Source organism: Corvus hawaiiensis, chromosome 19 (genome assembly GCF_020740725.1).
Source record: "Corvus hawaiiensis isolate bCorHaw1 chromosome 19, bCorHaw1.pri.cur, whole genome shotgun sequence".
NCBI classification, from domain to species: domain Eukaryota; kingdom Metazoa; phylum Chordata; class Aves; order Passeriformes; family Corvidae; genus Corvus; species Corvus hawaiiensis.
The window spans coordinates 10,294,101-10,319,302 of record NC_063231.1 but is presented as its reverse complement, the minus strand read 5'-3'; the positions used below and the strand labels follow the sequence as shown (position 1 = coordinate 10,319,302).

Sequence of the window (25,202 nt, the reverse complement as noted above, 5' to 3'; positions counted from 1 at the left end):
AAAGTCTTAAAATTTTGACGTTTTTAACACCTAAGTAAAACACATTCTAAATCACTTCAAGCTCTTTAATGTCTTAAACAACAGCTCTGGAAGAAATCAGTCTGGTTTAAATTGAGGAAGACACTATAAATGTATGTGTGGTGTCTGGTGTTTCCAGTGGCTGCTGAGGAAATCCATTGCAGTAAAATTCTATGTAAGCAGAATGCACATTCTAGTAAAAAAACCTTTAAAAATTGTAGATAATATTATTTTAAAATGGATCAAACATTTACAGTTTATTAATATATTACTGAAATATACAACTTTGTATTGATTAAATAGGTTAACACATATAGGACTGTAAAATAAATACTTTTTTAAAGTGCCAGAAGTATGTTCTTGAACTAGTGCTAGTCAATGAATTGATCTGTTCTTTGCAACAAAAGAGTATATCATAACTGCCAAAGGCTAAACCTTTGTAGCCTGATAAATAATCCTAAAAGCATTGGTAAGTTATATAAGCTGGATCATAGAATATTAACAAACTCAATTGCATTTCATAGGTCTCTGGATGAGTTTGTATTTGAGAAATGAAACTTCACCGTGGCTCTTGTCAAATGGTGGAAGAAGGATTTCACAATATTCTTTTGGTGCTGTCACAATCCCATGTCTTTATCCACTTTGGGGCCCCTGGGAGGAAGGTGGAGGCATCACTTACCACTGAGCTGCTTTGTCATTAAGGACACACGTAGGGCAAACCAGAAGTCACAGTGGCTTGTGTCAAAAGCAAGAACAGAAAAAAAAAATAAGGTAACAAAAATTGTAACAGAACATTTCATTTGGGCACATTCCATGGAAATATTTTGGGTTTTCATCTCATAATGACATTTATTTCCAGCACTAAACTTTAGGTGAAGATGCTCAAAAATGTATCAAAAGTTTGCTTCTTCCCAAGTTTATTTTTGGGGTTTTATATATATATATATATATATATATTTGGTCTGGTTTGGTCTAAAATTGGGGTGGTTTTCTTGAGATGGGGTATGATTTCAGTCTGTGAAGAAAGGAGTCTGCCACACACGTCTCTCTATTTATGAACCACTCCCATGAGAAAATAACAGCTTCTCACTGTGTGACTCGAAGGGCAGTGTCTCCAGAGCCTCCTGATTTCCAGAGTCCATCCTGCTGCCTGGTGTAGGTCACGAAAGCAGAAATGTCAGCTCAAAGCAGAAGTGATCCATCCCGATGACCTCCTCTACCCAGCCACACCGGTTAGCAACATCCAGAAAACATTTTTCTCAGATCAAGAAACCTGGAACATCTGGGATATCAACGGCTTCGTCCTTGCACTGCACATTCCAGAGCTCAGAACAGTCTGGAGGTGAAAGATCTTTCGGAGCCCTGGCTGTTGGGAGATGCTGCCCCAGCTCTCTAAATTTCGCTTTCCTCAAAGACTTCCTCGGTTGTCTCTCCGGTGGTGACCTCTCCCTCGCTGCTGTCGGACATGCTCATCTGGGGGGGTCCTGGGCTGGGCTCTGTCCTCTGCCTCCTCAGCACCCGCTGCACCTGCATGTCCCAGGGCTTGCTCACCTCCAGGCAGAAGCGGTGTTTGCTGCTGAGGTGCTGTTTTTTCCGTTTCTGTGAACATTTCCTGAGGTACTTGATGTTTTCCCCGAGAAAGCAGAGTTTGCAGCCGAAGGGATCTGCCAGCAGGAAACGGGACCACTGCTTCTGGAGCTCTGCTTTCACCTGAGGGAAGGAGAAAATAGTCTGGTCATGCTAATGGCATGTGGGCCACCTTGTAGTTCACTAACACAAATACTAGTTGTATCTAACACTTCACTAGTTGTGAAGTGCTGAGCTTCCTGCCCCTTTGGGGTTCACCTTGCACCTCTTGGGGTCCTTGTAGGCTAGGAACAGCCTTGTTTGCTAAATCAATCTGAAGAGTCCAACCTCTTCCTTCTGACTTGGGAAAGCTTTTCCTCTGCAAATCTGATGTGTGTGAGAGCTCAAGTGACTCCTGTTTACAGTCTGCTGGAGTGAGGAGGAGGAGGAAGGCGCAGGGGCTGAGGAAACGAGGACCACGCAGCTTTGCCCAAGTGTTGTGGTGGTGTAGCTGGTTTGTTTTGTTAAAGCCTTTTATCTGGCAGCCTGATGGAAATTCTCTGCACTGAGTGTCCCACTGCCTGCACCTCAGGAGCCAGCACTGCAGAGGAGGACAGGCTCTAGCCCCGTGTGGAGGAGTGGGGCTTCCCCTGGCTCTGAGCAGCAGCACTTTGGCCTGAGAGTTCAGCCGGACCAGGTGGTAGAAGGCCAAAAGAGCAACTTTCAACTGCTGATGAGAGCTGCTGGCAATTCTGTGCCCTTCACAAATGTCAGACAAGCAGTTCTCTACTGCAGACAAGTGCCAGCTCTCTTTTTTATTTAAGTAGTTCTGAAATTACCGCAGAAAGTCTGGGGTTTCAGCTGATTAAAGGACTGGGTTTTAGGTGGGTGACCATAAACCTCTAGTGGTATTTCAGACACCACTCAGGCTTCAATGGAAATACTTTGCATTTGAGTCCAAACCTGTGGTAGTTCTTGTTGTTCTCTTCACACAGAACAATTTTACCAGCTCAAAAGAACACATACATGCTCTCAATCAACAGGGCTGCTCAGCGCGTTCACCCTTCTTGGTGTCATTAAGATACTTTACTAATGAGCTAAAAACTCCTCTCTCAGCATTGTGTCTTACCTCTCCATTAGCAAAGCAATAGAGAACTGCTACCAAAAAGCCCTGCAAGAGAAAGGGAATGAGAGGAAAAAGTCAGTGTGCAGGAAATACCTGAAGCGTTAATTTAAAGATGACATTAGAGTTAAAACCATAAATACAAACAGTGCTCCTTAATTTTCAGTAAGGAAACCAGCTGCCAGCATTTTGTTTTTAATGAAGTACACAGTCACTTGTTTTTGTGCAGTTCCTTGGCAAGTGCAGGGCACATTTTGTGCAGATGCTGAAGAACAGACTATAAAATCCAGTTTTATCCTCATTTTGCTACCACATAGTACTTTTTTTCCCAAGCTATTGCTGTTATACTGTGACTGCTGCTATTTCCAAACGTGGTAGAATAAAAAAAAATGCAGCTTGGTTTCTCATATTATCTGTATGCTTGTTTGGGTTTGTGAATGAGTCTACTGAGACAGATCTCATTTGGGTGCTTCTTACAAATTATTTCTATATTAAGTGATTAGTGTTAGTTCAAAGTTCAGCTATATTGAGTCTTTTGACCATTTTGAATTGCTGTTTTTCCTTTGAAACCGATTTAGATAAACACCTTAACAAACCCTGGAGATATAACTTGTTTTAAACCAACCCCAAAATTTTTCTTTCCATTTGCCTCTCTCTGTGTTTGATGTCAGACTAAAGCAGCTTACAGGCTGCATCTCAGCCCCACAGACATGCAGATTTATTCCCACTGCTTCAGGAAATGCCCTTTTTTGGTGTGTTTAAAGGCAGCTGTGACACAAGTTCTGATTAAGAAAATAAACACTCTGAGTCCCAGGACAAAGGTGCAGCTCAGCTGACAGCATTCAATTGTTCTCACACTGATACTTTTCCAGAAATGCTTCTGCTTTTCTCAGACAAAAGTTTAAAAAGAAATTCACATACACAGAAGCTTCAACGTTTTTCATTACACCTAGCATGAACCAATAGCATTCTGAGCCTGCTGTTAATTTTCTAGCAGTCCTGAAATATTTGGAGTCATTAATTCCTTCAGCATATGTGCAGTAAGTAGGAAAAGAAGCAGTTTATCTGCAACACCAGTGGAAATGGGGACAGGAGGAAGAGCAAACAGAATTGCTTTTTAAAATACAAAAAATTGTATTTTATTTCTATCCTTTTTCATGCTTCGTCTGGGTTATGGTAGGACGATAGAATTCACCAGAGTTAATAATAGATAATATTAAGTACAAATTGTAACATAATAATTACCTTGCGTAAATATAATGTATTATCATCTAATATTTTAAATATTTAAATATATTGCAATATATTATACTAAATACAGATCTGCTAGCTTAAAAAGCAACTTTTTATGCAGAGTTTCTCCTACTCCTGGATGCAGTTCTCTTTTTTTGGGGGGGTAGAAAGTTCATGACTCTGCTGGGTATGAGCTCTAAATTTGGCCTCACAGGCACCACAAGCAGAAATAGGATTTGAACTACCCAGCAGTGCTGAGTCCTGTGCTTGCTAAGCCTGGTGACAGCCAGTGTGAGAAAGGCAGAGACTCACCAGATTAGGAGCTGCCTGTGGGAACATCCCTGGGCTGATTTCAGCTTGTGAAAACCTCTGTGAATCTTGTTCACTGCTGCAGGATCAGAGCATGCAGTGACAAGCAGAAGCACTGTAAAATCACACCAGAAGGTGGAAGACTTTGCTGATTATTTATATTTGATGTTCACTTTATACCCTGCTTTCTTTAGTGCTTACTCATTTTTCTCCCAATAAATTGATTTTCACGCTTAGAAACCTTCCTGATATGTTGTGACTTCTCAAACACATTTCCAGAATTATCCCAGGGCAAGTGAAAAATGAAGAATCAGAAATTCAGAAGAATGGTTCATTAGCAGAAACACCCATAGGAAAGGACAGATGCACATACAAGCCTCACAATTGTTCTTCAGTTCTATTGACAATGGCAACATGATCAATTACTCATCACATCACTGGGTTCTCTCCACCAGACACCAGTGGTTTTTCCTGAGGGTAACAGTTCCCATGCACAAGAGAGCCAAGATGTTTAGATTGCTCCACTTTCTAAAGCAAAGCAGCATCGTACCTACAGCAGAACTCCTATTTAGAATTTAATTTTGTGCTCCTAGAAAATGTTTGAGTTAAACCTTCAGCTGAGATCCCAGGGATAATTGTTTTTCTTTAACAAAACAGTTTAACTGCCTTTTAAAACTACTGAGAAGATTTACAGACTAAACAAATGTAATTGTGTACAGTTTATGTGCTTTTTGGCTAATCCCTTCATAAATAATGCTGCAGCTAAAAAAGAGAATCTGCAATAAACATTGGCTAAGATCTTTGGGTATTTTTTAATGGATCTTTGCTTCTAAAGCATGACATGCTGCCAAGCGCATGCATGTTTCTCTAAAAGGAATGAAGTTTGTGTTCTTCAGCAAGGATGAGTAAGCTGGTTTATATATCAGGTTTCTTTGCACAAGCCAGTAAATAAAATCCTCACTTAAAATGATTCTGTGCTTTTAAAATAAAATCTAGCCACTGCAACCTCTCCAAGTAAGGCTATGTCTAACCAAGGAACTTATACTCCAGCATTAAGGTCCCTTCCAACCCAAATAATTCCGTGATCCTGTGAACACCATGTCAGCAGGCTCCTTGGGGTAGTGGCTCTGCAGGAATTCTCTGCTGCCACTCAGGACATTTTTCCCCTCAGGCTGCAGTGGCAACTTTAAAGCGTAGCCTCAATAACAGCGTCAAAACACTGATGCATACATACAGCAGAGCACAGGTGCATTTATGCAAAGGTTAAACCCAAGGATCATCAGAAATCGTGGGGAAAGTGCAGCAATGCTCCGATGGCTTCACGCCTCAGGCTGCAGCAGTGGGCAGCATGTGTCAGAGCCGTGAATTACTGAGGAGCAGCCACTTGCAGCCAGCAAGGTCACTGGGTTTTGCAGCAAATAAAGATCTGGGAATCGCTGTCCTGTTGCACCAGGAAGATCAAGGCAGGAAGATACAGGTAAAGGACAGCTTTGCTGAGCAGGTTCATTAGTACTATCTGAAAAATTTATTACTTAGCAGGGCTGCAGAACTCAGACAGGGCTTTGTGCCAGTGTCCAGTTCTTTGGCTTGGCAAACTGGAGAGCAAATAGTTACTGGGAAGCACACCCTGTGCCTGTGCATGAGTGGCCATCTGAGAATCACCACTGAGGTCCAGTAACAACTCACTCTGGAATGTGGACTGCTTAGAGCTGGCTATTTTACTGGAGTGTGGCTCTTGTACCCCTTCAGTCTTGCAGCTGAGATCTGAGGGCAAGGAGCTGCCACAGTCACACTCCTTTCCTCACCTCAGGTTTCTGCCTACTCACACAGAACTGAGTCAGGGTGATTGAAGGTGAACACCTGTAAAACACTCCTGGCTGTATGGGTGAGAAACTTCTTTTCCACCTGCAGATGCTGGTCCATTTGTCTGCTCCATCCATGGGAGGGCTCTGACAAATTTTCTCCTTAAACTAACTGAAAATTGATGCACGTGTACAGCACTTCTGTGAAGGCACACGTAGGAGTCCACAGGGTCACTTTGCTGATAAGGTGAACAAACACATCCTTTAGGGAAATGGAGCCCAAACCTTGGATGAGGCAGACATTGTCTTTGTTATGATTTTGGCTGGGAGTGTTTTAAATGGACCATTTTAATCTTGTTTCCAGGGCTTTGTGATGAGCTGTTAACTATTACCAGGGAGCAGAGGACACCTTGTTCCTGAAAATGTCAGACTCCTTTTTTTTGATGTTTGGGACTATTGTATTTGAGTATGCATTTGTGAGAGGTTTATCTTGTTACTGCAGTAGTGTATTTAGAGACATTGTAGGTTGGGGCATAATATTAAATCAGAATTCACTGTAACTGTGGTGAGCAGAATATGCACTTGGATCTATGACCCCTAAAATAATGCTTGCAAAACAGTACTTACATGAAATGAGCTCATTGTCAGCTGAATGAAAAGTCTTATATGTCTTGAAAGTCCTTCCACCTGTTCATCAGTGATGAAGGTAAATGCAAACTCGTGGATCCCCAACAATGGAATCAGCACAAGTGTAGATCTTGCCAGTCTTAAAAAGAAAATATTCGATTGCTGTATTTTTTAAACATCCTTGGTGCCAAAATCAAAAACTCAGAGACAAAGAAATTATTCCAAAAATATGGCCTTAATATTCTAACTTCTGAATGGTAATAGCAGTTTTGTGATGTGGAGAATAATGTGTGTATAAACCTGTGGAAAGTCTAGTTAAAAGGCATGGGTAAATGGAATGTTTTCCATGGCACAATAAAGTGATGCCTGATTCTCTAGCAGGCTACAAACATAGTGCTAGAGGGTTTTTCTTCTTCTTCTTGAATTTTGGTGACAAAGGGAGAAATGTGTCACAGCAGCAGAGGCCAGAGGTGTGAGAGAAGAAACCTGAGAGCAGAGCTCTCACTGCACTGAAAAGGCTTTGTGAAAATGCCCACGAAACTCAGCACACAGGTGCTGACCTGCCTTTGCCTCTCAGATAAGGAAATGTCTGTGGAGCCGCTTTTCCTACATCATATTCTGAATATCCATTACACCTGGTGGTGGTAGGTAAATCTTTAAGGGCAAACTGGCAAGTTTTTGATGTGACAAAAGTTTTAAAAAGGGGCCAGGACTTCTGTGTCATTTACTACATACCTGTATTTGTAGTCATGAAAGGTCATTTGCTGAGCTTTCAGTTTGGAAATCAGCATTCTGAGGATTTTTAAGAAGATGCCAAAGTTAACCTTGAAGGAAAATACATATGGTTTACTTAAAATAAATTTTATGACACTAATCAGTTAACTACTAAATAAATGTATAATTGATATTAAACACTTGCAAAACCTGCCGCCAAATAACTGGAATGCAGTTGTGATGAGGCTGGAATACAAGCAGGTTATTGTCACATACTAAACATGCAAAGCTGAGTAACTTAGCATCACCTTATTCAGCCTGACATATCATTTGATACATGATCTCCCAGTATAAAATTACATCTCAATTTTTTAGTACAGAACCCTGCTTCCTCATTTTTTGAGCAAAACTTCATCCATTCTGTCATTTTACGTCCCCCTTGATATTTCTGTAGTAGGAAACTGTATCTTAATTATTCCAAAATTTTGAAGGACAAAAATGGCACTAATTACAAAGAGCAAGGAGGGAAAAAAATACAGGTTATACAATTCTTACTGTGATGGAAAACAGCATTGGACCTCGGATGATCCACCAGATCCCCATGTGTTCATTTGTCCCCCAGCACCTGGAGAGTAATTTAAAGTATAATTCTTTTCATAGAAATTAAAAAAAAGAATGCTCACATAACTTGTATATCTATTTCAAAAGGAACTTGATGAAGTTCAACTTTTTCAGGTGGCCCCCTAAAGAACTGGAATTGGACTAGGAAGAGTTTCACCAACAACTCTAATTGTATTTATTCTGAAGATCTTTCCACAGGAGTGTTGATAAAGGTTTTCCTAGACCATAAAGTTCAGAACTATCTGGAAAACTCAGTCTTTGAATCCACAAAACAACTGTACATGACACCAAAAATTCATAATGAAATTCATCCTCCTTAAATTATCTATCTGAAACTGGAGACTGGAAATGAGTAAACCAGGAATTGTGACCATGCTTCTTGATCTGCTGAAAGGGATGCTTACTGTTTCCTTGAAACTGTCTCTCTTTCTCCTGCTTTAACCTCCTAATTTGTCCTGTGCATATGTCTCCTCTTGCTAATTAGCCTCAGGTTCTGTAGGATCTTGGCTTGTCATTTACAATTTACATGACATCTAACTCTGTAAGACCATCATTATGAATTGGATGTTGCTTATGATCCACATTGGCATTCCAAATAAAATTCCCAGGAAACCACAAAAAATAAGAGAACAAAAGATACTGTACCTAAACCACAGAGTTTATGTGATCTCACCAACAGCACCACTGAAGACCAGGAACTGATGCTTACTAGTGCATGTTACTGTCACTGATGCCCTCACCAAACACCAGCTTTCAGTGACTATCAGGTTTTGTCATTAGCCTCCATTACAATTTTTTTTTTTTTTTTACAAAGTGGCAGTGAATTCTAATTAAACTCAAAGTGTAGACGGTCTCCAAGGAAAGCACTGGTCTCCTTTTCGTACTGACAGGATGCTCTCCATGAAGATGCTGATGCACAGTTTGCTTCACGTGAATGGATGAACATTGGCTGCAATAGTTTTCACTTCAGGAGCAGTGAAAGTTCATTCTACTCCTTGCTTTATGCATAAGTAAATCTGAGAATTCCTAGAAGAAGTTTGATGTAAAAGTACTAAAGGGAACCTTGAAAATATAACAAGTATCAATAGGTGCTGTATAATCTTACAATTTTCTTGTGTCAAGTACTGCCCAGGGCAAACAGAAATCAGCTAAGCAAACAGAAATCCAGTATTCCAAGGCACATTTTATTTAGCAACCTACCCAGTGTTCTCCAGTTTGGATCTGGTTATTCCCCAAGGGCCCACAAACAGGATTGGAACAACTGAAAAGGAAAGAAGAGTCAATCACAGCCAAGCTTGTAGAAGTGTGTGGTGCAAAGATTTGTGCTTTTTAGTCTTCTATTGAGAATTGTACAGAAATCAACTTCACCCTGGCTTTCCCCATTTGTAGTTCAAATACAAAATGACATTTCATGGTGTAGTTGAATCTTGCATTTTCAGACTGATAAATACATTTGCACACAAACACACTGCTGATCTGCTGAAATCTCCTAAATTTCTGACCCAGAGAATTCGAACTAATTGGCACATGAGGCCTCGCAGACTACGTCAGGCAGCAGTTGTTGAACCTGAAAGGAGTTTTCAGTCAAGGTGTGGAATGCTGCCTGGTTAATTAAAAGAGCTGACAAAGGGTTGTTTTCCTGGACCCCTTCAAGAGAATCCCCATCCCCTTATTGTTGCCCCCACCCCTTCCTGGAGATCACAGACTGCAGGCTGAAAAAAAACTCCCTAAAATAAAGGATTACTGCACTATTCCAATGGACTACGAGTGTGCAAGCACAGGTCTCAAATCATGAGCTACAAGCAGGTGTTCCACTGGATTTTTAGCCCAGTAACACACAGGAGATTTTCTGGTGGATGTGGCAGAAATTAAAGGAGGTGTGGGACACTGGGACCAGAACAGGGACTATTCAGGATCCTGAGACACTGGCTAAGGTCATGGAGAAAGCTGGAGTGTGGCAACACAGGGAAAGGACCAGAAACAAAATACTTTCCAAGAGAATAGATTTCTGAGTAGGTAAAAGGGGGTAAGAGATAAAAGGAGTCTCACTTGGGTAGGAGGTGGTATTGGTGCAACAAGAGGGTCTGCAAGAACAACTGGGGCATGGAGCACTTGGGAACAGAACTATAGATCCAGGGGAATACGAGGTGGTCTCATGAGGAAAGGTGACACCCGGGATGATGAGGTGAGGTTATCAAAGGCAGTTCCTGTGCAGCAGCTGAGGAAGTGTCAGTGTGAGCCCTGGTTCAGCCCTGCTGCCTCAGCAGCAGTGGTACTACAAATATCTGTAAGACAGATGCCAGATCTCCCATCTTAGCAGTGATTGTAATAAATATAAATAAAAAATTAAGCTAATGAGTGGGGAAAGCCTTTAGAAAATTGGTGAATATGATGCAGGTGTGCAACCAATGGAAGAGGACCAGCAGGCAAATTATCAATTTTATTAATACTCGTATGGCAGGGAGCAAATTTCCTAACAGACTTGTCCATTGCAATCTGAACAAGGAATGAAATGACTAATCCCTATTCCAACAAGCTGGTGATCAAAGCAACAAAGGGATTTAGAGAGGTAGGAAGCATGATGAAAGAATGAAACAACATTCATAACCAGCATGAAAGAGAGTGGTCTTGGAGCACCAGCAACCTGTGTGCTCAGAGAGCCAGTGTAGCACAGGGGTCCTTTAAAGAGGAACGTGAGAGGGAGCAGGGAAATCAAGGCATGGATGGTGAAAAAGACCCCCAAAAGTAACTACCTTTAAATTGTCTTTATTTCCTGGATAATGCCTGAATTATAAGACCTGACTCGTGCAGTGTTTCAGATTGTCCCCTGACTTACAGCACACCTTAGAGCTTTCAGGTGAGCTGAGAGGGGGAACATCTAAATGAAACTTGCTGATGTGTTGGCATTTTCGCTGTAGAGGTGCTCTATTACAAAGGAAGGAAATGAGGTAGGAAATGCTGGAAGTACCATAATATTCAGTGATGGCAATATACAGTCAAATTTAAGGAAATTTCTTCTTGTTCTGCCCACCAGGCACCTGTTTTCTTATGAAACCATTCCCTGATTTCCTGTACCTGCAGGTCAAACCGAACTGCAGCCAATGTACCACTGCTGACAGATCTTCATTTGCAGTCGCTGTCTTCAAAACTAACAAATAAAACAGAATTCAGATTTTTTTTTTTCTTCTTTACAAAATATCCTCCACTGACTCAGCAAAGCACCACATGATCAGGACTTGGAAACAGGTACAGACTTACCCCATCCTATCACAATGTATGCCTGCAGCAGTCGTCTTTCAGAGAGTACCACAGTTATCAATAATGTGTGCAGATAAATTCCTTCTACCAATAGCCAGAAGTAATTTGCCCCAACAAAGTAATGCATGAAAAACTGGGCAGTCCTGCAAATGATTACAATCTGTGGGAAGGAGAGACCAGGAATAATTGTAAATATAGATGTTGTGGTCTGCATGTGAGAATTTTTACTGATGAGCTATTAAAGTAATGGTCATCATTAACATCTTGCAGATAATATTCCTTGTTGACATGGGCAACTTCTATTCCTACAACATCAAACAAGAATAATTTATTCACAGTTGTCACGAATGAGATGTTGTTAAATAAGTGCCAAAAAAATGCAGAGATTTCTTTCTAAAAGCTACAAGGCATGAGTTGCCTTGCTTAAGTGGCTAAATATTACAAATTAATTGATACGTTCTTTCTATACAAGCCTTCACATAAAATAAATCTATTGCAATCAGGATTTTATCAACAAAATTTCAGCATCCAAATCTCAACTAACAAACACCTCAAAACTTTATGCTGTAGGGCAAACTTCAAAAACTGTAACTGTTACGACCACTAGAAGCACACATTTACTATTAGCTATGAACATTACCTCTGGACTGAGGTAGAATATCCATCCAGTTTCATCATTTGGTCTTTTTGAGTAAATCTTGTAGTAGACAGTGTCCTTTATAAGAACTGCCGCGGCACGCAGGATAAAAGATGCAAATAAATTCATGTGGATGTAGTTTCTCGTGCAGTGAAGTTTTCTGTGGGAGAAAAAAAAATAATGTATGAATCCTCTGGAACAGATCTAATTTGCAGAAATAAGATTTTTAAAAATCAACAAAAACCCAGCAAAGCAACTGTTGTATTCATGTTGTTCCCAGCAATGGATTTTGCTTGGAAATTGCATTTTATCGCTCATTAGAAAAATACAAGTTATTTACATGGAATCAACAGAATGGTTCAGGTTGGAAAGGATTTTAATGCCCATCTCATTCTATGCCTCCTGCCATGGGCAGGGACACCTTCCACTATCCCAGGTTGCTCCGAGGCCCATCCAACCTGGCCTTAAACACGTCCAGGAACAGTTTCTCTGCATGACCTGTGCCAGGGCCTTACAGGAAAGAATTTCTCCTAATATCTGATCTAAACCTACCATCTTCAGCTTAAAGCCATTCCCCCTTGTCCTATCACTCTGCCTTTGTCCAAAGCTCATCCCCAGCCTTTTTGTAGCCCCTTCAGGTACTGGAAGGCTGGAAGGTACTGGAATATTGGAAACTAAATAATAACTGCAATTTCATAAAAAGAAGCATATGAGAGTAGGACTCTGTCCTTTTAAAATGCATGTGAATTTATACTAACCTGAGTAAAGAAAGTATAAGCAGAGCCAATACCAGTGAGATGAGAGAAAAGTAATACCCTATAGTGTATAACAGCTGTAGTGTGGTAAGTAGTTTATGTTCTTCTTCCTGGGAACAAAGAGGACAAATATGTTATGTAGGCAGGGGGACAGAGCAGAAACACAGCTCAGAAACTCTGGGGTTCACCTTCTTTGAGTTGCAAGGAGCCAGGGGAGGATTCTGATCCCTGCTCTCTGCACTGCCTTTTGAAATCAGGGTCTGACAAAGACACTGGCACCCAGACTTAGTTTCTTTTTAGATACAAAGGCACTCACAGACTACTCCCAGCCTTCTCCTCCACAAACAGCATTTGCAGTCCAAATCACAGCTCAACATTGCCGTGATTCCATGCACCAGACGGCTCCTGGTGGGTTCACAGCTGCAGAGATCCTCTCACTGAACCTGCACACACAGGTGCACTGCTGGGTGTGTGGCCTGGAGACAGAGTTACTGCTCAGCTGTGTCTGTACAAACCTGAGAGTCAGCTCTGTCTAGAGATATTGAAACAGACTGACTTCCATCTTGTGTTCAAAGAAAAAAAAATTATTAAATTAGAGGTATCTTGAATGTCTCTGAATGACAAATAGGACCTCGGAGGAGGAAGGGAGCCACTCACACTTTCACAGATGATCATAGAACATCCTGAGTTGAAAGGCACCCACGAGGATTGTTGAAGTCCAACTCCTGGCCCTGCACACATTTCCTTTCAATCTGCCTAATTTAACACTTCTTTTTCCTAAGTTTTTTCTATTTTAGCTGCTTATGTCTACCTCTCATGTAGTCACACTTCTGGCCCAAGGAAAGCATCTCTGAAGAGGGAATGTGAGATACAGGATATGGGACTTTCATAATCCATACTTGGCCTACAGAGGTTTTCTTGGAACCTGTGCCTTTTCCTCAGGGAGTTTGCTGTTTTTCTTGTTCTACGACTCAGCACCAGGGGCTTTAGCACTGTCTTCCTGCCAGTAGTTTTCTCTAACAATTTTATGCTAGTGAGCCATGCCTCTCTTGCAGAGGGTGAAAGGGCCCAGGGAAAGCAGTGTGGGTGCAGGAGATTCCCAGCCATCAGTCACTCTGTTCCATGGAAACATTCCAGCAGGCAAGAACCCTGTAAAAAGCTCGAGTTATCACCTTGGCTATTTCAATTTTGCAACACCAAAGCACATGCAACCAAGCAGATTCCTCTGATGTGTGCAGATACCAGCTCTGGGTTATTTCTAACATCTTGGGGGGGTGCCATTAAATAAAACAAACAGGTACAAAACCACCTTTAGTGTTGGTAGAAAAGCTAGTTAAAGCTTTCAGAGAAATTGTCTGCTGTCACACAAGATGAAATAATATGTCTTGCAGAAACAAATTTGCTATCCAGAATGGGCAACAAACCCTGGAAAACACTCGTAACTTACGAATATTTATTGCATTTGAAAGTTTGGAAATTCATGTACTTACTATATAAAGAGCTTAGTAAAAACATAGTAATACATGGAGGTAGTGAACTAATCATGTTTCATGACTAATCAGTAAAGCAGTGTTACTTGATAGAGTAAGAAACAGCACTCAGTCAGTATTAAAAAGTAAAAAATAGTGGTAATAGTGCTTACCTAAAAGACCTAATTTTGACATCTGCTAAGCTGAACTCCATGGCAAAAGAAGTTTGGCTGACAAAGTCCAGCCCCTGGGCTGATGCAGTATGAGAAATACAGGAAGGATGGCATTAGATTAGGGTGAATCCTCCAGTCTCTGACCAGCTAACTTTGAAATAACCAATTAACAGCTCATTAAATGCTAAAAGGCTCTTTAAATGCTGGAAGGATCAGAAGGGAAGTTGCCTGACTTTGATAGACTAAAGCGATTTGGGAAGATGCTGAGATGCTCCCTTGCTTGACAAGTTGCAGTTTTCTTCTATTTTATTAGGAGAAAATCAGCACATGTGAGCACTGGACTCCAAACAGAAAATTACTTGTGACATCTAAAGCAGGAATCCCCTTCTTTATTATTTTCTCTTCTGCCTCTTATAAATAAAATTACAGCTTTCCATCTGGTAATTTAAATGAAATCTGAAGATCCTTTGCAGGTATTAAATGGAAATGTTTTGTCAGTTACTCAAGAAAGGTTTAAGATTAAAGTATTAACCGTAATATAAAACATACTTACATTTTTTTGGAAATGATTTTTCTCGGAACATTCTGAACTATCCCGCCAAATGTCTGTGGAATTTTCCTTTGTTTGCCAAATCCCTTCATCCAAGCAGACTCTGTATACATGTCCTACACTTCCTGAAAGTAAACAGAGTTTTAGTTGGAAAGGTCAAAATAGAGATTTCATTTTTCATACACGTTTGAAAGATTTCTGCCTTATACCTCCACAATAGAGTCCACACCACCCATACTCAAAAAAAGAATAAAACCCACTTTTCTTTTGTCTTTGTCAATGCATTTTTCATATTTACATGGGACAAAGTCGGAACGTAATCTAGCAGAAATAAATTCCCAGAATGTACCTGGTTTTTACAATTCAGTACATCCAAAAGAAAAGCCTACATCTCACTTTATTCATTTTTCCTCATTAAGCTCATGAATGGGTAATTCATTGACCAGGTTGTGCAGTCAAAAGTGCACAAGGATTTGACTGGGGAATGATCTTCCTCTGTAACACCTGGTGTTGCAGGCTGGTGTTTTATTTCTGTGCTCTGGGGCCCTTTCAGCACGTGGGGTGAACTGATGAAATTTTCTTGGTTTTCACTGCATCATCCTAGTTTATATTAATTAGGAATTAGCATCAGAGGAATGGTATGGGGACCCTGGTTAGTGTTTGGTTGATGTTGTCCTTAACAGCTGCCATCCATTTATTTCTAATCAGACCCGAGCTTTTTTGATCATTTTCGAGTTGAAAGTGTTTAAGGGTGGCAGCAACAACCAGAACATCTTGTTTAGCTCAGGGTAACTGGTGCTGACAGAATTGCTTTGGGAGCAGTTTGTTGTGATGGAGCAGGAGCTCTGTATGAATACTAGACACTGAGAAAAACCGTAAACCTTCCATGAAATGGGACCAGAAATCTTGCTTTTGTAGAAGTTCAGAGAAGAAAAAAGAGTCTCCACTCCACGGAGGCAAGATGCTTTTGTTTATTACAGAGAGCTGGGTTTGTTCTAAATGGTTGGCAGAAGCAGTTTGGGAGACTAGATAGAAGCTTGGTCTCTTACTGCCTATCAGCATCAAAAAAGGACAAATGATATTAAAGAACAAACCATGTGTGGCTTGGCCTGGAGAAAGCTGGGGTGAGCAGCTGGTAGCAGTCTCCCATAAATTAAAGGACTCAGGCAGAACTGGTCCCTCTAAGTGGTATGAGAAAAGCAGCTAAGAAAGGCTGTTTAGCAGCATGCAGAAATGCTGGTCTGTGGCAGTGCCCTTTCATTTCTTTAGGAGAAAAGGAATGTTGTTTGGTCTTCAACAGTTTTGCTGCTGAAGATGTTTGGTGGGGGTTTTTTTTTGACAAGTTGCAGTTTTTTTCTATTTTATTAGGAGAAAATCAGCACATGTGAGCACTGGACTCCAAACAGAAAATTACTTGTGGCATCTAAAGCAGGAATCCCCTTCTTTAATATTTTCTCTTTTGCCTCTTACAAATTAAATTACAGCTTTCCGTCTGGTAATTTAAATGAAATCTGAAGATCCTTTGCAGGTATTCCCCCATTCCTGAGCCTCCCTGCTGCATTCCCTGCAGGAAAAGGCTGCTTGGAAGGCTGGTTTGCTCACCACACCACTTGCTGGTGGTGTGCTGCAGCCCACTGGAGGGGTGACAGCTCGGAATGCCACTGAGTTTGGCTTGTCCAGGTTTCTGGGAGAGAGCTTCGTTTCTGGGATCAGTGGGGACCCCAGAAGCTGAAGCTCAGAAGCTGAACCCTGAATCTGTTACTACGAATAAAGCCCTGGCAGGATGGTTACATGACCTGGCAAATGTTGCTTTACCACAGACAATACGGAGCTGTGGTGAGCACAGATGGAGAAAAAGAGCAAACAAACATTGAAAATGATTTTGTGCCTCAGTTCAGAAGCAGTAGAAAGAGGTGAGAGTCTTTCTCACTCATCCACTTCAGAGGACACTCGGGCAAGATAGACAAGCACCACCTGCCCTCCAGCTGAATTCCTGGCACACAATCCAAGACAAGTTAGAACTTTCACGTTACCATTTTCCAGCCATGGCAAATATGAAGGACAAGGAACAGAGACGTTTCCTGGGGGTGAGTATGGCCAGCAAACAAACTGATCAAACGTCCCATTGCAATGTACTCCTGGGGAGAGAAGCAAATACAAATTTTACAAAAAGTTGTCCAGGCAATGGGCAGTCACGGAAACCATTCTGTGCTGTTCCAGGTAACCTGCAAGCTACTCCAGAGCAACAAGATGCTGCAGATAAACGTTGTGTTTTCACTGTGCAATGCTCCATGCACAGAGCAGAAACGGGTGCTGCCCTTCTTCCCTGAGTCCTGAAGGCTTTACACTCTTCACTGTGAGAGAAGTTTATTGCTTAAAATCACGAGGAGGCTGAGGCCAGACCTCACCAGGGTCTGCAGCTTCCTCTCGAGGGACAGAGCAGGGGCAGCTCCGATCTCTGCTCCCTATGACTGGGAAAGAACCCAAGGAATGGCTGGAGCTGTGCCAGGGAGGTTTAGGTTGGATATTAGGGAAAGGTTCTTCCCCAGAGGGTGCTGGGCACTGCCCAGGCTCCCCAGGGATTGGTCCCGGCCCCGAGGCTGCCAGAGCTGCAGGAGCGTTTGGACAGCGCTGCCAGGGATGCCCAGAGTGGGGTTGTTGGGGTGTCTGGGCAGGGACAGGGGCTGGATCCATGATCCTGTGGGGCCCTTCCGGCTCAGGATGTTCTGTGATTCTCTGATATTATAATTGTGTGATCCTGAGGCCTCTGAGGTCCAAATGTAACAGTCAGATCCCAGCCATGTTACCCCTCACTGGTTTGGGTACATGCAGCAGACTGGTAAATGGAAGACATTCCACCTTTCCCAACCCCTGTGACACCAGTTCTCAGCTCAGACCACCTCTGTCAGTGACAGTGACTCCTCTTAGCCTTTGGGCAATATCTCTCATTCCCAGAGATAATACCAGAGGTTGTATCTCTGGTAACATCTCAGACTAACTCAGTTTTAATCTTCACAGGTATCACATCACGCACAGGATTTAAGGTTAAGATATAACTTTTGATAATGCCAAATTGAAATGGTGCAGTCAGGTGACAGCAACATAAAATGCATTGATGTCTTGGTTAATTTCTGTCTTTCTTTTAGGATAAAGCCAAAGCTCTTCTCTCTTAACTTTAATGGTTTTGCTCATCCTAAATGGTTTTGCAGAAGAGTATATCCTGCTTTATTTGCCATAGCACTTAGCAATACTTTGAGAAACCTGTGTGGGAAGAACACAGGGAGCAAGAAAGACAGCTCTGTGCTATCTCACCAGCATTTTTTTGGGGTGTTTCTGCTGAAATACAGAGCACAGGATGTGCATTCTTACTTACTCTGCTGTACCTTTGAGGCTAAGCATCGGTGTTATGACCCATGTAGCTGTTAACATTTATAGCTGCACCTTTATTGTTCCTTTCCCCAATTTCTGATCAAGGTTTGCTCAAGCGTCGGTTGGGGAGACTGCCACGAGAAAAATACCTTTTTTTTCCAATTTCATGGAAGCTGAAGTTCTGAGTCCCTGTAGTTCTCTTGATCCCCTACTACAAACTACTGCCCTCTGATATCTTGCTGGGGTCATCTGGCTTAGTTCTGATTGCCACGAAAGCCATCATTCATTCTCTGCTTCCCTGGGAAAATACAATCTTCTTTTGCATCATGCTAATGTTTTCTGCACACCAGGCTATTGACTTCTGGATGCTGACTAATGTTCCTCCTTCTTTCCTGTCAGCATTAGTTCTATGCTTTGCTTTCCCTGCTTTCTACAAACTCTTTTGTCCCCCTTGCAGTTCTCATCAGTGTCTCCTTGCCTCCTTGACTGTAGCGACATAGTAACTTATGGAAACTTATTTTCTCTGGTTTTCTGTGTTTTCTCCTTCCTTATTTTCCACAAACGGCTCTGACTTCTGACACCTCCCACTTTGGAGTCACCAACAGATTTGGTGAGGGTGCTTTCAATATCTGCCTACAGCCAGTGAGTACAAAACAGGGAGCACAGATCCACTTTTCATCTCTCCTTGGTGAACAGTAGTCATCTCTCTCCCAGCTACATCCTGGACTTCTCCAACTACTCAAATCAAACCCGTGCCATCCCCTCCTGAAGACAGACACCTAGCTGAGCACAGTTTATACATTTAGGAGTGAAATAATGACAGATTGTGAAGTTCCCTTTTGCCAAACAGCGTAAAACTTTGAGCACCCAGTCAAAGGTGGGAGGCATGGATTCAGGAGAAGACACTGCAGGTATGCTGCTCTTCATCTAAGAATCCAAAAGCCACAGAGAGAGGAGAATAAAAAAGGGACTTCAGGCCAATATTTGTGCCAGGTGAATTGTTCTACATTTAGAACTTAGGAACAGACATACACTTGTGTGAAGCAAGCAAGACAATATTTGCATATTCATCAGTGTTACTCCATACATCTCTTCATTGTTTCATTCCTTACCACCATCCACAGATGATTCCTGCAGCATTTTCAAGCATTCCTGTTTATATTTGTTCCATCCAGTAGTGGTTTTCTCCAGCAGAGACCCTTTGGCCTGGGAGTGAAAATACTGTACATGAGAAAAATCAGGTAGAACCTTTTAGACCTTAATGGCAAGTTTCCTTCCATTATAAGCAATGAGAGGAGAGGAGAGGAAGAGGAGAGGGAGAGGAGAGGAGAGGAGAGGAGAGGAGAGGAGAGGAGAGGAGAGGAGAGGAGAGGAGAGGAGAGGAGAGGAGAGGAGGAATGGAGGAATGGAGGAATGGAGGAATGGAGGAATGGAGGAATGGAGGAATGGAGGAATGGAGGAATGGAGGAATGGAACTCTTACTTCTCCAGGAGTCATAGAATCACAGACACACAGAAAGCTTTGGGTTGGAAGGAAGATGAAAGATTATCTCATTCCAACCCTCCACCATGGGCAGGGACACCTTCCACTGTCCCAGGTTTAGCAATGGCCAAAACCAGAAGAATTAAATGCAGAAATGCTTGGTGATTTGGGCTAGTGAAGAAATGCCCGATTAGGAGCAAAGTGGTACAGAAAAGATAATGGGAGCTGCTGCTTACGGCTCAGTATTGGCATGATGATCATTATTTCCCCATAGAAAAGAACACCAACCTAAGCACTCTCTGTGCAATAAGCCCCCATGTCTCCTGAAACCACGGCTTTGAGAGGCCAGAGGCAGGCCAGCAGTCAAAGATCACTGTTACTAGAAGTCGCCAAAAATGAGAAATTCATTACTGGTTGAAAATGTTGCCAATTGCAATGAGCAAATTTTGGAGAGCAAACAAAATGTAAGTTTTCTAAAACAATCTTTCTACTAAAAGATGCCTTTCAATTCTCCAGGAAAAGTCAATTTCTTTTTGTCTGGACTTTTCTTTGAACCTGCCTTTAACACATCTGTGCTTGTCCTGATGTTGTCTGAGCGTGGTGATGTGCCAAGGGCTGAGATGTATAACCAGAACAATATATGGCTGTGAACTTCACCTTTGTTCCTTTAAACCTACGGTTCGTTGGCTTTTTTAAATAAAGAAAATAATATTTATTTACTTTCAAAACAAGAACAGTGTTCTTGTGAGCTAGCTCTTACGCAGGATCACTGTTTCATGCACGTTTTTGTTGTGTAAAATGTTGCCAGCTCAATACTCTGCTTTTAGTCTCTCAGCTAATTTCCAGACACCCCACTGTAAGTTAGAGGGAGTAGAAAGACTACAATCTTTCCTCATGGATGGGCTTGCAAGATAAGGAGAGAATATTTACAGCAGCCATGAGAAAGGAATGCATGTTTCCAAAATAAAAAGCATCTTGGCATTTCCCTCATGTAGGCCTCAAAATGCTGGGAGCCAGGGGAGATTCTTCAGATACTCAGGGGTCAGTGAACCTCGTTTGAAGAGGCAGAGACATGGAGATGACGCATTTGTAGAGAGGACTGCTTGGTTTAAGGAAGAACACTTCAATTTCTAATAAACAAATGCGTTAAACAGCCAAGGAAATACAAAGGAAACCTCACAGTGGCTACCTGGCAGCTTGTTTGGTTCCATTCCTGGAGATGAGGCTGATGCACAGTCATGAAGAAGTTCACTCAACAAGAGTGAGGAGCAGTTTGGGCCTAAGCAACAGTTCCACATCACTTCCTTGTGGAATTGTCCATTTCCTCAAATCTGCAGGCACGGTCAGATAGCCAATACCTGGTCACTACTGATGTCAATACTTGTGAGATAAATTTGTTTTCTACCATAAAACTTTCTGGTGAAAAAAATCAAGTCTACATAAAATCAGAGCTGCAGCTGACAAAAAAAAACAGTTAAGAGCTGTCAGCTGACCTGAAAAATTAATTTTAAATACAGTTAGAAGGACATATAAAAAAAAATTAAATTACCTAATCAAAATGAAACATTTCACAGAGTAGCTGTGGCTGCCCCAAGTGTCCTTAATGATTGATCTAAAAGACTAAGAAATCACCTTAGGTTTATGATTCCAAAGAAATAATAAACAGATACTCAACAGCAAACCATGATGACTTGAATGGCAGCAACTTGTGAATTGATCATCAGATACTTACATGGGGACTGCCAATAAAAATAGGCTAAAAAAGGCAAACTTGCTGTTTGTACACAGCTATTCAGTGTGCAGGGGCCTCCACTCTGGGGAAAGGACATAAATATAGAGGAAGGCTGAAGAATGCTGGCAGTGCCTGGGAATGAGGAAAATCAGCTCTTGTTCCCTTCTTGGTTTGAAAGATTTTGATGCGGGTGCCCCAGGGAGAAGATATCAGTCTTTTCAGCAGTGGGACATCCTGTTAAGCCTTTTCTGTATGAACTGAATTAGAGAGTTATTTACTGTCCTGTGACAATCCGAGAATGTCCCGACCTGCAATGGATACACAAGGATCGTTCCAGTCCAGCTCCTGGCCCTGCCCAGACACCCCAGCAATCCCACCCTGTCCCTCAGAGCATTGTCCAAATGCTCCTGGAGCTCTGGCAGCCTCAGGGCTGTGCCCATTCCCTGGGGAGCCTGGGCAGTGCCCAGCACCCTCTGGATGAAAAACTTTTCCTGATACCCACCCTAAACCTCCCCCGACCCGGCCTCCTGCTGTTCACCTCGAGTTCTGTCGCTGGTCATGAGAGTGAAGAATCTTTTCCTGATATCAAACACAACCCTCCCCTGACCCAGCTTCATGCCATTCCCCCTGGGACCTGGGGCACAAGAACGGGAATCTTGCACGGTACCTCTAAGCTGCCACCAGAAGGCAAAGCGAGTAGAGTGGGAATAAAGGAACAGCCTTTAGAGGGAAGGTAAAATGAAGGGAGACACCTTGATGTTCTGTGTCTGTTGAACTGTGTGAAAAGGAGCCAACAAAAAGTCAGAGACAGGCTTGCCTCTGTGTCCTGGCATCCGTGTCCCCGTGGTTCTTCAGAGAGCGGCTCAGTCTCCCTCAGGAGGAGGATGGTCTCGAGTCTGGGTCAAGGTGAGGAGCACAGCAATCACTGCTGAGATTGTGGAGGCTTTTTCTGGGTTTGTCATGTGAGAGGAGACAACTCAAAGAACAACAGAACTGCACAATGGTTTGGGTTGGAAGGGACCTTAAAGACCATCTTGCTCCAACCCCCTGCCATGGGCAGGGAACCGTCCACTATCCCAGGCTGCTCCAAGCCCTGTCCAACCTGGCCTTGGGCACTGCCAGGGATGGGGTGTGGGTCCTGTGGCTCTACTCTGAGCAGACCCAGCAGATACCTCCCTGCAGCTGGTACAGGTCATGATTACAAATCCCAGGAAGGTTTTATTATGATCTGAGTTTTGGGTTAGATACAGTGCAAGCTCCATGCAAGTTCACACAAACTTTCAGGTACATTTCCCCTGATCTCAGCCAGTGGAAACTCAGCTTTTGATCTGTTGCATGTTTCAGTTGCCATTCAGCCACTGCTTTTAACCAGGACTTCTGACTCAGGAAAATTAAACTCCAGGGTCCAACAAAGAAGCTCAGAAAGTCCATGACCTTCTGCCCTACGCTGGACATGATTTCAGGTTGTCTGAAATTTTTTTGGTGACAAAGGAACTGCTTCAGCCCTCAAGCCTCACCCCCACTTGTGCTGAAGCTCACCCATAAGGAAATTTAATCAAAATTCCCTGGAAGTGTCTGGCCATTTATTTAGATTGCTCAGCACCCACAAACTGCACCAAGAAGACACCACTCTTTAGAAACACATTGGATGCAGAAGAAAATGCTGCCTGAAGGTTTCATTTAGGAAATGGATTACATATGGTTGCAGACTGGTTTAAATTTAAATTTTTCATAACTGACCACTGTACAGTCAGGATTTCACCCTTTTAATTTTTTTATACTAAGCTAGCAATGCAATGAAATATTTCTGTTTATTCGGACTACCCTCTTACGGACAGAAAAAACCCCTTCAATTTAGGCATAAACTAAAAATAAAAGCTGAAAAATATTTACTCATTCTTTCAGCCATGATCCAGGTTTAGTCTGATGGATATTTTTTCCTATCTATAGAGGCTTTTGCTAGAAAATACAGATACAGTGATTTATGACTGTTGTTCCTTTAAATGTTTCTTTCTTATGAAATAAAATATAAAGAAACACAGCACATACTTCTTTGAAGAAGTTGCAAGAACCACTATGACAAATTAATTCACTGTGATTAGTCTAGCAAAGCTTTCATCTCACAGAAGTGCTTGGGAGATTTTCTGTTAGCATTGATGGAACCAGTGCTTTGGCCGAGGTGTCTCACAAATCTGAGAGTTGTTTCAGTTCTATAAACAGAAGCTCTAAGCAGAGAAGCTCTAGATTTGAATGATACAAAAATATTAGGAATATTTTCTTAAAAAAAAAAAAAAAGGATTTGTCTCCTGGTAACTTTTTCTTCATAAAAATGTTAGGAACACAGATATGGGCTCTATAGCACACACAGCTGCAAACCCACTTTCCTAGGAATCCAAGAAAATGAGAATAAGTGGATATAAATACCATATTACTTTCAGTTTAAAGTAAGTCTGTTTATTGCCCTAATGCCCATACTCTGCATAGAAATGTACCCTAAATATATGTGTGAATTTTATTCCGTTAAATTGAAATTTACCAAATATCAGTAGTTGTTTAAAACATTTATTCAAATCTAGATTGATATTAATAAATAAATAATAATTACTAAAAACTTACATGAAAATTTCCTTGAAGTGAATTCCACTGAGATGTTTTGTCATTAAATACCTAAACCCCCTCCAAATTATAAAGCAATATGGAAAAAAGAAGTAAGCATTTAGAATTTTGTATAGATTTAGGGAAAAAACCAAAATGGCTTAGTGGATCTGTACAAGAAATAAAGGCAGAAATCTCATACAGATTTATTTGCTTTCTGTAGGACTGTGAGGTGCAGAATGAAACCAGTAATGCCAGTTTTCACAAACTGGAGATTCAATGCTCACCCTTCACACAAAGGCTAAAAGGCTAAAAGGTAGTGCCAGAAACAAATCAAAGCTGGGTTTAGAACAGAAAAAAAACAGTAGAAAATAAAAATGATCCATGATAGTGTTGTTATCTGGTAGGAAAACTGAAAACCAAATATAATTCAATACCGATCAATATTGTTAAGAAAAGTGATCGTGTAAATGGTTGTAAACGTGATTTATTCACTTTACGAATGAGGATTAATAGAATAAAATTGTAATGAATGACCTGGTCAGGGAGAGTTAATATAAAACTCTGCAGCTTTGCAGCCATTATTTCTCATGACAAATTTATAATAAAAAGCAATTGTTATGTCGGAAGGATTTTTGATACAAACACACTGCTTGTGGCAGTTAAAACGCTATGTGCTAGGAATTCACTGTCCATTATTAATTATTGAATTAGCTTACCTGTTTCACAAGAAACAATATCATGATAGAGCTGGCAGATGTTGGAGGTATCCTGGACCAGAGTCCCATGCTGGAATAGAGAGCAAAAAGTGTCCCCATGCCTGTTTGAATAAATTTGTCCCCAGTATGCTGCTATTTCACTCTACTACAGATCAATTATATCAAAAAAAAAAAAAAGAAAATAGAGAGAAGTGAAAAGGTCTTCTTTTAAGAATGCCACTGTTCCATGAATCTTCTTTACAAGTAAGTGAGGAAGTCTCCTGAAGTGTTTTGCCTTGCTAGACTCCAACTACGTCTTGGCTTTTCTGATTAAAGGCAGAGAGAGCTTAGTCTAAACTTCACAGCAACTCTGCTTACTGTAGCCTGTCCATTAGCCAATAAGAAGTCAGAAAGCTATTAAAACATTAAAGGGCTGCTCCTGTTCCTTGAAGCTCCACAGGAATTTTGCCA

The 25,202-nt window shown here is 41.6% G+C and overlaps 1 protein-coding gene across 1 annotated transcript; it reads right to left on the bottom strand.

Moving 5' to 3' along the window:
* Positions 1-267: 267 nt before the first annotated feature.
* Positions 268-25,095, bottom strand: GLP2R (glucagon like peptide 2 receptor). The gene is made up of 13 exons (XM_048323475.1): positions 24,753-25,095; positions 19,337-19,445; positions 16,889-16,993; positions 14,859-14,980; positions 12,667-12,773; positions 11,912-12,068; positions 11,272-11,431; positions 9,214-9,274; positions 7,948-8,017; positions 7,414-7,502; positions 6,679-6,817; positions 2,714-2,755; positions 268-1,728 (listed from the first exon to the last, which is right to left on the bottom strand). Exons 1-13 carry the CDS (start codon positions 24,849-24,851, stop codon positions 1,411-1,413), a joined length of 1,578 nt encoding a protein of 525 aa, XP_048179432.1. The 5' UTR covers positions 24,852-25,095; the 3' UTR covers positions 268-1,410.
* Between the last annotated feature and the right edge of the window lie 107 nt (positions 25,096-25,202).